The 14755-nt window shown below is 42.0% G+C and overlaps 1 protein-coding gene across 1 annotated transcript in view; it reads right to left on the bottom strand.

The window, feature by feature from the left end:
- The window catches only part of DEPTOR (DEP domain containing MTOR interacting protein), a 135234-nt gene extending 125629 nt beyond the window's left edge, over window positions 1–9605 (bottom strand). The window contains exon 1 of the mRNA XM_058698922.1: window positions 9285–9605. Coding sequence (XP_058554905.1) covers window positions 9285–9412 — 128 coding nt within the window. The 5' untranslated portion in view covers window positions 9413–9605. The remainder of the gene's footprint in view (window positions 1–9284) is intronic.
- Window positions 9606–14755: the final 5150 nt, after the last annotated feature.

Raw genomic sequence — 14755 nt, 5'->3', positions numbered from 1 at the left:
ACTCTTCTTTAACGTGAAAAAAAACAATCCTTTCTTTTTTTAAATTAAAAAAAAAAATTTTTTTTTTAATGTTTATTTATTTTTGAGACAGAGAGAGACAGAGCATGAACGGGGAAGGGTCAGAGAGAGGGAGACACAGAATCCGAAACAGGCTCCAGGCTCTGAGCTGTCAGCACAGAGCCCGACGCGGGGCTCGAACTCACGGACCGCGAGATCATGACCTGAGCCGAAGTCGGCCGCTTAACCGACTGAGCCACCCAGGCGCCCAAAAACAATCCTTTCTTAACATACTTGCTTTGTATATATGAACTTTCATATATTCTCATATGAAGAACAAGATAATATCCTTTTGCAGAGGACGTGGAGCTTATCTCCAGAACACTCCATGAACCTTTCTCCAAAGTGCAACAGCTGTGATCTCCCCTCTTCCCAAGGGGACCCAAGGCAGGCAGGGTAATGGCATCTTTCTTGCCACAAGTATCACAGACGGGTAAGCCTAAGACCACCTTAAGAACGGCACAGAATTCTGTATCTCTACACTGTCCCCTTCCGAATCCCCCTTGCTTTTTCTGTCAAGACACCACTCACAGAATAGCCTTTCAAAATTTCACAGCTTGTTAGAAATGGCCAAGCTTCACACATAATAAAATGCAGTGACTAACCCAACCCTAATGAAAACAGGATAGCATGAAACGAGACTTTCCCTCGTAAGGAGAGAGTGCTCATCAGAATGCTCATTTGTTTCTCACTCTTTAAGGCAAGATGAGAGTAGCTGCTGTGCTGGGCCTGGTCCTCTGAATCCTGCCTGATCTCCCCACAAAGCTCCAGGCTCAGTTCTCTGTGGCAGCTTCCTCAGTGAAAGGGATCTCTGGGGGCTCATGGGTGGCTCAGTCGGTTGAGCGTCCAACTTCGGCTCAGGTCATGATCTCACAGTTCGTGGGTTCGAGCCCCGAATCAGGCTCTGTGCTGACAGCTCAGAGCCTGGAGCCTGCTTTGGATTCTGTGTCTCCCTCACTCTCTGCCCCTCCCCCACTAGCGCTGTCTCTCCCTCAAAAATAAAATTGAAAAAAAATTTTTTTTAATTTGTTAAAAAAAAAGTAATCTCCGGGTAAATATCAGAATCAGAAGTGGGTAGATACAAGTATCCCCAGGAGACTGTGTCGTCAGCATTAAAACGAGTAAGTGAACCACCACCACCGCCAGTAACAGAGAGCCACAAGTCACAGCTGAGGGGTAAGAGTGGAGAGATTTGAGACTTTCTCTGATGACACTAGCTCCTGACTCCCTCCTCTTCTTACCTCCTCTGCAGCTGCCATGGGCTCCCCTGAGCTGGAGAGCCCTGGCATGTGTCCCCACTTGCCACACCCTAGCAACAGCTGTTAATCTGAAAACCACAGATACAAAAGAACATCTTGTCCCACACTGCTGGGTGTGTTTTCTCTTGTTTCATCTCATCTCTCCCATCCACCTTTAAAATTATTCCAAAAGCCACCAAAAAAAAAAAAAAAAAAAGTGATTCTTTGTGCAGACCTGAGTAGGTAGGTCAGTGTTCTCTCTGAACTCTTCCAAGATGGAACCATCGCAGCCAGCCCTGAAAAAATAGCTCCCATGGCCCCTGCTGGCATTGCCACCAGGAACAGCTGTGTGCAAGCACGCCGTCTGGCCTACTAAATCCTCTGCCCCCAATCTGTCTCCACTATCGTCCCTCAAGTATATAATGATCCACAAAAAGAGTCACTGACATAAGCTTCCAAGTTTGGTTAAGGCTGATAAATACTGGCACAAGGATCTCGGATCTAGACTCCACCTCTCTGTAGTAGACAATGAGGGGGATAGAAAAGTGCGATGACCCACTGTGTATAAAGAGGGCTGATCGCCCGTTTTTCTCAGTCTTTTCCTAATCACTAAACTCCCAGAAACCAACCATTTAACAGCCACTACTTACTAAAGGGAAGTGAATTCCTGATACAAATGAATACTGGAAATAAGAGGAGAGAAGGCTCTTCCTTCCCCTTCCATTCACTTCTTTGGAGATGTATTTAACTTACTTTCAAGTTTATTGATTCCAAAAGATGGAAGCCATAACTGAAATATCAGCACTGGCTTTTGAGGAACACAAATATATTATTCAAACACAGCTAACAGCAGTCATTTCAGAAAAAGGTTTACATATGAATAAGTGCATAAAGATATAAAATAATTCCATAATCGTTTATTGAGCACTTACTAAATGCCTTCTATTTGCATGATGTTTTTTGCAAGTGACAAAGTCCCTTCACGCGCTCTCTCCAGGTTACGAAACGAATCATTACCAAGGGTTTGCTATGTACCAGGGTTCTGCTCCCTGCCCTCACATCCCGTTTGTGAAGCGGAAAAGAGGTTCACAGGAACAGGGTCTGTATGTTGGAGGAGCCTCCGATTCAAAGGCAATTTAACACCCTACACTAGGCTTCTCTGCATTGATTCCAAATACAGTGACTCTGTTTCCTATAACCCCCTCCCCTTTTTTTTATGCAAACAGGCAATAATTTCCTGACTCCAGGATATCTCTGCTGTTTTGAAGAATACAAGAAAACAAGTGTTCTCCTTCTTTTTGGATCTCTAGACTTCAGTAGTAGCATCTGGGGGGGTAGTTTCCGGCTATTCCCTTCATCTACAGTGTCTGATAGAGCTAAGCTTCCATAGTAATGGCTTCCAGTAAGGCTACCCCCTAAGAAAATCTCCAGGCCAACCTTAAAATTCTTTGTGTTCAAAATGCAATGAAATGGACTCTTCGTCCTTTTTCTATTCGGCATGCTCTAAATTCCTCACCTCTTGTTTATTATAGCTTGATTTTTGTTCGATGAGCTGATTTTTACTTCATACCTGCACACTGCATTAACGTTTGCAAAGCAAATTCAGGAAGCAGTTCAACACTTATTGAACGTGTTTTTTTTGAAGAAGGCAATAAATAGCAAGGCCGTAAGAGTCTGGAAAGGCAGTCTGTTATAGCAAAAAGGCAAATACATCAAACAATCTGAAAGAACTACAATTTCCTACAATTTGGCTAAAATTCATTGCCTAGTAAATTGCTTGTAGGGAACCAGCATGTAGTGATTGGATGAGATCGCTGTAATTAGCATATTTAGTCTAGGTAGAGGAGCATAACTGGAATGCTTGAAACGTTTTCTCTCTTAATTAAGCATTCCTCTGCCCCTCCCCCGTTCATGCTCTGTCTCTCTCTGTCCCAAAAATAAATAAAATTAAAAAAAAATAATAATAAAAATAAATTTGCAAGGCAAAAAAAAAAAAAAAAAAAAAAAAAATTAAGCATTCCTCATCACCTTCTTAACTCTCCTCCCCGCCCCACCTGCATCCTCACAGCTGGCAAAGTAGTGAACTGCAATTCATCTTCCCGTTAAAATGATTACAGATTCAGAATGGAGTTCTAATTAAGTTTTCAAAACCACATGGCAAGGAAGACCCGGTTCAATAGTAGAGGAAGTGACCACTCTGTCTTGTGAAAACATAAACACTTCTAGAAATACACTGAATTTTTCCCAACAGAATGGAAAAGAAATCATTTGTCTGCTTATGTGTCTGCAAAAAGCAGTCATGCTACAATGTGACAAGTCTTATACACATGATTCCGTTTTACATTTGTCTCATCATTACATTTTGCAACCCTCTAAATTATCAGTTGAGGACATCATTAAATTGTAGTCTAGCATCCTGCCTAAGAACAGGTACTTTTAGTTCTCCCACTTTATGGCTGGATAACCTATAGCCAGTTGGTTTAAATGTTTGGTTTCTTAGTTTTCAAATTTGTAAAATGTGGGTGATGCATATCTTCTACATAGAGTTGCTATAAAGATTAAAGGCACATATATATACATATATATATATGTATATATATGGCATATAAATGTCTACAGATATATAGATATCTCCCCATCTCCTTGGTAGGTAATAAATGCCATATAAATGAGTATTATTGTTATTATTACCACGCCTACCATTACCACAAAGAGGACAGTAATATTATTGGGGATTCTTTATTTAAACGCTCTATCACAAACTACTTTCTTGTTAAGTATCTCTGCGATTATCCTAGAGAAGAAACATGAGGTGTATTTTGGATGTCTTAATTAGTGTCACAGTTATGACTGCACGGACAAATTTCAAGACAAAAGACATAAATAGAACACATAAAAATAACAAATGATTTGGAAATTCATAATATGAAACCCTACTCATGAATGATTTATATATGGTTAATTATCTTCAAGTTAGGAATGTTCTAAGATTTTCTTGACTATGGCACCTTTTCTGTTTTGTATCAAGAAAAATACTATAAAAATATATATGTAAAATATCAGTTCTATCTGGTGTGGTAATAATCTGTTATTGAGTTAGTGATAAATATCACTGCATTCTTTGGTCAATCAGAAAAGCACAAGTTTATGTAAATACATCTAATATTTTGCCTTTTATCATTCTTTGATAAAAATTTTCATCCAAATCTATTTTGTAATCATTTTATTGAGATATAAGTGACATACCACATAGTTCATCCATTTAATGTACATAATGAGATGGTCTTAAGTATATCCCCAGAGGTATGAAATCATAACCACCATCAAGTGTAGAACATTTTCCTCCTCCCCAAAAGAAACTCTAGAACCATCAGCACTCATCTTCCGTTCTCCCTCCCCACTGCTGCTGGCAACCACCTTCTACCTCCACAGATTTGCCTCTTGTGGACATTTCATATAAAAGGAGTCATACAATATGTGGCCTTTTGTGTCTGCCTTCACTCAGCATATTTTCAAAGTTTATCCATGCTGTAACATGTATCAGTACTTTATTCCTTCTTATGCTGAATAACATTCCATTGCACGGATACACCATACACTGTTAATCCAACCGTCAGTGGATGGGCACTTGAGTTGTTGTTTTCAGCGACTGTGAATAATGCTGCTGTGAACAGTTGTGTATAAATTTTTATGTGGACATATGTTTTCATTTCTTTTGAATATATGCCTAGGAGTAAAATTGCTGGGTCATATGTTAACTCCATATTTTATCTTTGAGGAAAGGCCAGACTGTTTTCCAAAGTGGCTGTATCGTTTTACTTGTCCACCAGCAGTGTTTCAAGGTTCCAATTTCCCCATGTGTTTGCCAACACTTGTTACTATTTCACTACAGCCATCCTGTTGGCATGAAGTGGTATCTGAATGCATTTTTAAGATGCAAAACCGTAAAAATACATTGAACACGGAAGTAAATCTTTTCTGAAAAGGGAAAGAATGAAGACAATAGGGAAAGGACACCGCAGTCAGGCTGGAAAAGGAAGTTTTAATTCATTTCAGGTCCTTATGCAACCAACTGCCTTTCAAAGTGTCAGGATTGAGGAGTCAGCCCTCAATTTCACATCTGGAGCTTATAATAATCATATCAATGATAACTAATCTTGGTTTATGGTTTATTTTACAAAGTTCCCTCCCATATTGTAGCCCATTTGATCCACCAACACAATTCTTATGTGGAAGGGTATTATTGTTCCCATTCTGCAGGTAAGAGCACAGAGGCCCAGAGCGGCTGACTTGATCAAGGGAATAGAAGTTTAAATATATACATATATATGTGTCTAATAAACATTAAATATTATAATATTTCATAAATATTAAATAAGTAAGATGTATAGAGCTGGGCCTGGAACCCAAGTTTTTTATCTCAAATCCCAATCCTTGGTGTCCTCTTTCCTTACTGCCTTATTGTTGATGACCAAAAAAGCAGTGGAAAAGCAAGAGAAGGCAAAAGGGAGTTGCGTGTCTGTGAAGCAGTTAGAGGCAGGAAGCCAGCACATGGTAAAGTCCCCACAATCAGTGGAAAAGCAGCTAGGGATGTATGAACATGTTGTGACAGTGACAGCAACGATGGCATTCCCACCCCTTCATGAGAGGTCCCTCCAGTAATGAAGAAGCCAGGGCATACTTAAATCCCTAAATTCTGGGGGCACCAGGGTGACTCAGTTGGTTAAGCATCTGACTTCGGGTCAGGTCATGACCTCATGGTTCCAGAGTTCAAGCTCCGCATTGGTCTCTGCACTGATGGTGTGGAGCCTGCCTGGGATTCTCTTTTTCTCTCTGCCCCTCCCCCACTCACTCTGCGCCCCGCCCCCCCAGCACTATCTCTCTCTCTCTCTCAAAATAAATAAACTTTTTTTTTTAAGTTTATATATTTATTTTCAGAAAGACAGAGACGGTGTGAGTAGGGGAGGAACAGAAAGAGAAGGAATCCCAAGCAAGCTCCACACTGTCAGCTCAGAGCCTCAGGGCTGGATGCAGGGCTCCAACCCATGAAGCCATGAGAATATGACCTGAGCCAAAACCAAGAGTCAAATGCTTCACCAACTGGGCCACCCAGGCGCGCCCAAAAGAAATAAACTTAAAAAAAAAAAATCCCTAAATTCTGAATATATCATCTGTAATTACAGTAGAACAGTCATATGCACTGGTCATTCTAATACTTATGGAGTAATTACTACGTGCTAGACACAGTACTAACATGGTTGAGATTTTTAAAAAGCAGTGATTACGCTTTTCCAAAGTAAAATTAAATAGTGAACATTTTCTAAGCCTTTCACATGTGGCATCTCATTTAATCCTCACAAAATTCTTGTAAGAGATGTGGAAACAGGCCCAGAGAGTGAACTGACCCCAAAGTCACAAAATTATTAGATGGTGGAGGCAGAATAAGAATCAAGGCAGCCTGATTCTATACCCTGTGTCCTTAACCACCACCCAACCCTTCCTGCCAGATCTTGCTTGGCTCCAAGTCTTACGTGGTGACGCACAGAGACCAACAATACAGATTAATTCCAGCAGCCATTTGTTGAATGCTCATTAACACAAGAAGCTCAGGGGCAAATTCTCCCAACAACCCATTAAGTGCTTCTCCTCATTTCCATTTAATAGATGAGGAAACAGAGGCTCAAGGGAAGTGAACTGGGGCGCCTGGGTGGCTCAGTCGGTTGGGCGTCCGACTTCGGCTCAGGTCATGATCTCGCTGTCTGTGAGTTCAAGGCCCATGTCAGGCTCTGCGCTGACAGCTCAGAGCCTGGAGCCTGCTTCAGATTCTGTCTCCATCTCTCTCTCTCTGCCCCTCTCACTGTCTCTTTCTCTCTCTCTCTTAAAAATAAAATAAAAACAAAAAATAAAAATTAAAAAAAAAGAGGAGTGAATTAACTTGTCCAAGGTCGCAGAGCTAACATAGTCAACGCTGACATGGTGCTTACTATATACCAGGCAGTGTTCTAAGCACTAACTCATCTAACCCTCACAACACTCTAAAAGGTAGGCTCTATTATTGCCCACCATTCTTAGTTAAGTAACTGGTTTAAGATCTCCCACCAGTAAATGGCAAACTCAAGATTCACTCTAAATGTCAGCCTCAAAAACAACTTCAGGGTAGTTATTGGCTACAAAGTGGCTGAGCAGAAATTCAAACCCAGGCCCACCTCCTGAGTGAGAGTGAAAGACGGTCTTTTTTTTTTTTTTTTAATGTTTATTCATTTTGAGAGAAAGACTGAGAGTGCGAGTGGGGGAGGGGTAGAGACAGAGGGAGATACAGGATCTAAAGTAGGCGGACTCTATGCTGAACTCAAGAACCTCAAGATCATGAACTAAGCAGAACTCCCACACTTAACCCACTGACCCAGGCGCCGGGAGACAGTGCCTTCTATCTTCTTTCCAACAGGCTAAGCACGGCTCTCAAACCTGTTGCAGTGCAGAGGGGTGTTAGGAAGAGGGGAGTAACAACTGCTCTGGAGACCCCAGGGAAGGGGCATTTAAGCTGCATCCTGAAGGAGACAGTGCTTCCTGGACAAAGAGAGGCACCCTGCAATTTATTATTTAAAAAGAAATGAAATTGAGGACTTTTAAAAAGGTGATATAATAATGAGGAGCAAATTATTCAAAAGCAAGTGTTTCAGATTGAATCTGAAAAGCTTTAATTTTTTCAATTAGAAAATGCTCTTGATGAAGGAAAAACAAGCTTTTATTCCCTTGAATTTTGACTACATATTAAAAAATCATCGAGGGACAGAAATGTGCAGTTTGCCTTTTGTAACGTTAAACTCAAACTGACTTCCAAAATTTTACTTCCTCAATCTAAGGCTGCAAGCAGGGTGGTTACTAAAAACCTTCAGGGATCTTTGCAAGATTCTCTCTCCTTCAGGTCCTGAAACACAGCTTTTTCAAACCAAAATGAGCCTAGAGATTCAGGCCAAGCATTAGAAGGAAGAGGTGAGCGCCTCATTCCAGCTGGGCCAGGGGCAGGCACGCAAGTTGTGGCCACAACGTTTCAGAGCCAGGTTTTTTTCCCCTGGCAAACTGATTTATGACCACACCACGGGCAACTGCGGAACCGATCAGACCGTGTAAGTACATTACTCAAACATGAATCCAAGGACCTGGATGGGATGCGAATGTTAAGGGGGAGATCTGGGGTTCACTGCCTGTCCTCGGCGCGATGAGACCCGTCAATTCTTAATTCTTGCAGCAGCCTAGGGCCGGTGGACTCTGTTCTCCAAAATGTGCGCGCTAGGGGAGTTGGCACAGCAGCAGGGCATCGGAGCAAGGTGCCTCCACGCCCCCTTGCGGACCCGAATGACGATTGATAAGGATGTGCCAATTTAGTGATAGGTAGTTTTTCAGAAACTGGGGTTTAGCCCCCACCATACCCCTTCAAGGGGGATCCGGTGATCGGCCTCATTTTACAGATGAAAACGCGGAGGGTCAGGGGAGTGAAGCAGGGCTTGCCAGCAAAAAGGAAAACCTCAAGTGAAGGCGATCACTGGATTGGCCCTTTCATCTTAAAGAGTCTGGGGCTGCAAACGGCTTGGGGCCGCCCACCCCTCGCTCACTGGATAGACTAGGGGTCGGCTGGCAGCCAGCAGGCCTTGGTAGTGCCCAGGTGCCCAGGAAGAGGGAGCGCGCGGCGGGTGCCTGCGCGTCTGCCGAGCGCAGGGCTGCAGCTGCGGGGCCGGGGCGCAGAGCGCACCACCGGCTCGCATGCGTCCGCCTGGGGAGCCTCGCGCCAGTCCCGCGTCGCCGGACGCCCGGCTGCAGCAGCAGCAGCAGCTAAGCAAGGGCGCAACGCCGACCGCCCACGCGCCCGCAGCGGTCCGGGAGCCCAGCGCGAGTCCCCAGGCACGAGGCACAAGCGTGTGAGCGCGGGACTGCTGCGGACACAGGCTGGCAGTGCCACCGCGCGCCCACCGGCACTGCCCCACGCCTTACCGTAGCTGCTCCCCAGTGACCAGGACCTCAGCCATGCGCTCCAGCTCCCTTTGCTGCGCTCCACCACTCCCACCGGTGCTGCTGTCGCTGCCACCGCTGCCACCGCTACCGCTGCTGCCCTCCTCCATGGTCGGGCCGCGCCGCTACTACCACTGTCTTCCCTAGACGCCGTGGGTTTGGGTGTTAAATCAGCCTGCCCTCACGGAGGCCTCCCCCGCCATCTTTGTCAGGGGCAGTCCCGTTGCTCAAATGCGATTGGCTAGAGAGGGAATCCCTGTGGGTAGGTTGAGGCGCTAGGCAAGTCCGCTCCAGGAACTCCAGCTTGGGGCGGCGGCTGGAGCCCCGCGTGGTCGGGGGGCGGGGCCAAGGGAGGAAAATATAAACATCTGGGCGGGGCGCCGGTTCTGCGTCGTGTGTGCTGGTGGAGGTTAGGTAGGTGACCTCATTTTTCGTTACCCACAGAGCACATGCCCTGGGACCTTGGGGAAAGGTTAGGAGGTTACCGAACAAGTGTAAAGGTATGTTTATTATACCGCCTGTGCTCCAAATTGGCAGAGTAAAAATAATAATGAAATAGCTCGACAGTGAACAATGAAGGATATACTGATATACACGTCACTGCAGGGGTTGGTGAAATTAGGCGTTCTTCTCGTCCCAATGCCCTTCACCGAAGATAGCTTATTTACCTTATGGTGTAATCACTAAAGAACGCTGGCCAGGGAATCGCAGAGCTAGGATCTAGCTCCACGCCTATAAATTCCTACCAAAATGTGCTTAATCCTCAGTTTCTTCCTTTACAAAATAAAAATAATTATGGCTACCACTTGTTGACCTCTACTGCATTAAAGATGCCTCAGAGGAAAGAGAGGAAGAAATTCTTTAATTTTTGCGACAAATCATAAAATGGGTATTGTCCTCATTTTGTATCAGGAAGCAGGCTGAGAGAGATGGGGTAACTTGTCCAAGGCAAGCAGGTAATAAAATGCAAGAAGAATCAAACCCAGGACACTCTAGCTTCAGAGTTGTGTTCTTAAAAGATTGCTTCTTAAAACGAGGATATGATGGTATTGTCTACAGGGAGGATGGAAGGAACTTTGACTAATACCAAATAAATGTCCTGTTATTCAGTCTCATGCAAGGTCAGAGCCTGGTCTGGAGGAAAACAGTAATGCTAATGGTAGTGGTCATTGTACTAAAGGGATATTGTTTGTTGACGGTTTTTGCAACTTTTTACAATTTTTGCATATATACAGGTCTCTGCGCCTTTACAAGTAAATGTGAATTTTTTTTTTAGTGAATACTGTATGGAAAGACAATCTTTCAACTGAAGATTTGTAGTAAGTTTACAGAATAAAAATGAAAATGAGAGGTCTGTCGAATAACAAATTCTCTTCTTTGTACATTTTATACCAATTCTGCTATTCAAGAATATTTATACTCACAATCCTGCAGGTTTATTATATTTTATTGTTCTGTTTTCTTGTCGTTTGTTTTTAAAGAAGATAATTGTAGCATTTTCCGACATTCTGCAAGTTCATTACCTAACTTACACAATTCACTGAACATTTATTCTGTGCTTTACATGGTGCTAAGCACTTTGTTTATATTATTTAATTGACCCCTGAGAGTTGGGTGTTCTTATCGTCAACTTACAAGTGGAAAAGCTTAAGCATAGAAAGGTAAAGTAATTTGCCTAAATTTCATACCTGGAAAGTCAGTTAGGCAGCCCTTGAACCCTCGGTCTGTAGATCCTCAAGGTTATGCTGAGCCATACTCCAGAAAAAGAACAATTGTCCCACTACCTTGTGCATTCAACACCAAGGTATTAGGTAATTCTTTCACCAAAAGAAATTATCTAATTTTCTTAACTTTTGAAATAGACCATGACAAAAATGTAGACCAAGCAAGACATAGTTCTAAGTGAATGTGATTCTAAGAGCTTCATTTTGCATAAACTATAAAAGTAACATCAGCAGTGGTCCCAGAATTAATGAGTTTAACAGCTGGCTGTCACTCATGTTTTAATCCTATATTATAGAATATCAAGAGTTTGCATGGACTTCACACTCAAACGTGCGGTTTCTATACTGATTCTGTCATTTATTAACTCTACAAATTTATGCTAGTTACTAGTTACTTACTTCTCTGGGCCTCAATTTCCCAACAAGAATAATAATTCTTACCTTATGGGGATGTTGTGTGCCTTATTAATAACATTATGTAAGGTTTTCATGTACCTGATGTGTGTTCACTAGCTGTTCTTTTTAATGTCTTTACTGCTTTTAATAATAAGAGGAAAAAGAAGAAGGAGGAGGAAAGAAAGGAAGGAGAAGAAATTCTTACCAGATACTTTCCATGAGGAGTTTTTGGTACAAGGCAAAACACTTTTTCTCAAGTTATCTCTAATTATTGTTTTTAATTCTTAGTGGGCCTTTAAAATGAAGAAAAGTGGGGCTCCTGGGCGACTCAGTTGGTTGAGCATCCTTCCAACTCTTGATTTCTGCTCAAGTCATGATCCCAGCATTATGGGATCAAGCCCCATGTTGGACTCCTTTCTGAGTGCGGAGCCTGTTTAAGCTTCTCTCTCTCTCTTTCTCTTCTCTCTCTCCTTCTGTCCTCCCTGGCTCACACACATGTGTGCTGTCTCTCTCTCAAAAAGTAAAATGAATCTTAAAAAAAAAATGAAGAAAAGAGAAGTGCAGAACTGACCTCCCTAAATCTGTTTTTATATAATGTTTTTAATCTTTTTTGAAAGTGCAAAATGAAAAAAATTATTACACATTTCTAAGTATCGAGTGTTCAACACTGTTTTATCCAAAAACTCTGACTCTGTGTTGTAAATTGTATCACTATTGTGATTGTCTTTTGTTTTTTCTTCCTATAAATCTAGTTGCGTTTTCATTTAAATTCAGGCAACTTTCTTTATCCAAAAATTAAAAATTAAAAGAAGTATGTTTTTGTAAAATACTTTATTGTTTAATGATTTATGATAAAAATTATGATAAAAACCTTTTATCATGAAAGTTTATGGTTAGAAAAACACCTTGACATAAGGGGGAAAAAATTCAAGTCAGGAAAATACCTCATACCACTCCAGTGAGATACAGCAGAATTTATTTCTTTTGCTCAATGAGAAGGGTTTTCTGTGTGTGTGTGTGTGTGTGTGTGTGTGTGTGTGTGTGTGTGTACATGTCTACAGGAAGTGGGAACTGGTTTGCTATCATTGTTTCAACCCTTCTTTTGACATATGAGCTATACCGTGCTCTATTGAGCTAGACAACAGACCCTTTTTCCTAACTTAGGGAAAGATTGGTCCTGCTCCTGAGGACATGTGAGCACCAGTGCTGAGTCTGTGAGCTCTAAAGCAACTGGTTCCAGAATAGTCTGTGATCTCTAGGTATTGCTAGACGAGACATGAGCACTGACATGGTGATTAAACCAGTGTGAGGATGTGAAAAGGGCTGAAAAGTCCAACAGACCTCGGTTTGATTCCTGACTCCATTGGGGCAGGTTCATTATCATCCCTAGTTTTGGCCCCCTTTTGTAAAGTCAAGATCACACTACTGGTCCCATTGGGTTGTTGGGAGGACTATATAAAATGTAATGAGCGTGCTTGTTACAGTTGGGAGCTATCGAATGTAGTAAGCCTTCTCCTCCAGCCTTGTCGTGCTCACCTGCTTCGTGCCTTCTGGCTGTTTCGGTGCTCTGGAGATGGTGCTTCTCAAACTTTAGGTAGATGCGTGCATGCGCGTGTGTGTGTTCACTCCATTGAAGATGGATATTTTGGTAAAATGCGATAGAAATGAACATTTAAAATGGAAAAAAACACAACCTCACTTTGTGATTGTCGTGGTCAACAGAAAATTGGCCAGTCGTTATAAACATTTCACTCAGTGTCGGTATGTCTCAATGTCTCTTGGTGCAGGTAACGGTCCCCAGTTGGCAGACCACACTTTTAGCATTACTGGTTAAGGGTAAGCAGCAATGTGAGAGGATGAACTTGAATAAAACGTGTGGAAGAATATTGTCAACTCTGAATCTTAATAACATGTTAGCTATGAGTACTGTTTCGTTGCCTTTTAGTATACACCAGTATTGTTCCCACTTGATCTTAAAGATTAACTCAGGCTCCACCTTCCCTGTGGTATCTTCTTGTACGCCCTGACAGGTGCGTTGTTTCCTTTCCTGCGACTTGACGTGATATCAGAAGCCTTACGTTACTTTTAACCATTAATGGGAGCCTCTGTTCCCCAGATTTTGTTCTCTTAGCCTGAATGGAAGCAAACTGATGGTTTAGTAATATCCTGTCTAGATATTTCTGCTGACTGACCCTTTAAGAAGGGAAAACTAAATGTAAAAACAGAGGAAAAATAAAATTTTCATGTCATTATTCACATCTATTTTTAGTATTTTTGTCGTGTTTGATTCATCTTTTTTGTAGTGATAGAAATCAAACATCATAAATAAATGTGAAGTTCTCTTGTCCTCCAGTCCCAGTCTTGCTTAGGTCCCAAGGAGTTCTCAACTGCTGGAAGGGCATCAAAACTAGTTAATACTTTGGCATATGCTGCCACCTAGTGACTGATTTCACAATGACACTAAATGATAGTGGGTCTCCTACAGGAAAAGGACTAACTCCAAGGGGGCTTTTTGGAAAATTTGGGTGGGAATTGTGGTCTGCTACTGGCTTTTAGTGAGCAGTAGATGCTAGATATTTAGGGATGCTAGATATTCTCATTTTCTTGGGACAGCACATTCTAAGGAATTGTCATAAACCCTGATTGTCTTTCCTAGGTTCTGTGGGATATTCTCGTAGGTGAAAAACCTCTTTGCTGATCTCTGAGCTTAGAACCCAATTTAATTTTATATAGAAACACAAGATATTTTTTTGCACAATTTAAATATAATTATGACTTGTCCAGGAATGCAATTATTGTCTACATTGAGGAAAAAATTGCACTTTTCTCAGAACTTTACCGGGAAAGGTTCATCATGACAGAAAATTGTTTCACCTGTTGTGTGTGGTACACACACTATGAGTACAGCATCCCTTTATCAGTCAGCACCTGTTAGCTCTTGCATGTGTGGTGATTCTGTGTGTGTTTCTATAAAGATATATTATTTAGCCAAATTTTAAAACACCGAATATAAAAAAGAGGTGATGGCAATATTCAGGAAACTATTGCCTTCCTTCTGTTATTCGAAATTTCTTTACTCTCAGGATGTGTGGGTGGCTCAGTAGGTTAAGCGTCTGACTCTCGGTTTCCGCTCAGCTCATGATCTCACCATTCGTGGGTCCGAGATCCACATCAGGCAATGTGCTAACAGTGAAGAACCTGCTTGGGATTCTCCCTCTCCCTCCCTCTCTCTGCATCTCCCCTGCTCACTCGCTCCCTCTCTCTCTTTCTCAAAATACATAAACATTAAAAATAAAATAAGATAATAAAATTATTCATTATAACCAGTTGTAA

This window comes from Neofelis nebulosa, chromosome 14 (assembly GCF_028018385.1).
Source record: "Neofelis nebulosa isolate mNeoNeb1 chromosome 14, mNeoNeb1.pri, whole genome shotgun sequence".
Lineage (NCBI taxonomy): Eukaryota > Metazoa > Chordata > Mammalia > Carnivora > Felidae > Neofelis > Neofelis nebulosa.
This window is presented reverse-complemented; position numbering and strand designations above follow the sequence as displayed.